We start from the raw sequence: 378 nt of genomic DNA on the forward strand, positions 1-378 counted from the left end.
ACATTATAAATGCAATGCTCAGAAACATTACCCTTAATGGTCACAAAACAAAACTTCCTAATAAGTTCCTATTTTAATAACAATCATAAAATACATTGGAAATGTGTAAATTTCAACCTTACTTTTCATTCGGTTTTCCATGATTTGCACAGGGCCCATATTTGTATTCATAAACAAAACGTGGGATGTAATCAGATGTGATAGCAATTACAAACGCATTGGTGATCACGGCCAATATACCGATTCCTTCAAGAATTCCAAGCCAGATACCTGAGCAGGAGAAAGATTAAAGGTAGTGAATAAAAATCAAAAATAAGAAAACCCTCTAATCAATCTTTTCTAGAAAGAATGTTTTATGTATGTTCGGACCACAGCTCT

At 33.3% G+C, this 378-nt stretch overlaps 1 protein-coding gene across 1 annotated transcript in view; it reads right to left on the reverse strand.

The window, feature by feature from the left end:
* Positions 1 to 378, reverse strand: part of ANO3 (anoctamin 3) — a gene marked incomplete at its 5' end in the record, with an annotated part of 32,290 nt that overhangs the window by 16,970 nt on the left and 14,942 nt on the right. Inside the window, one exon of the mRNA XM_012649554.1 lies at positions 123 to 270. Within this exon, the coding sequence (XP_012505008.1) occupies positions 123 to 270 (148 nt within the window). The remainder of the gene's footprint in view (positions 1 to 122; positions 271 to 378) is intronic.

The sequence above is a fragment of the Propithecus coquereli genome, unplaced genomic scaffold, assembly GCF_000956105.1.
Source record: "Propithecus coquereli isolate 6110/MARCELLA unplaced genomic scaffold, Pcoq_1.0 Scaffold30, whole genome shotgun sequence".
NCBI lineage: Eukaryota > Metazoa > Chordata > Mammalia > Primates > Indriidae > Propithecus > Propithecus coquereli.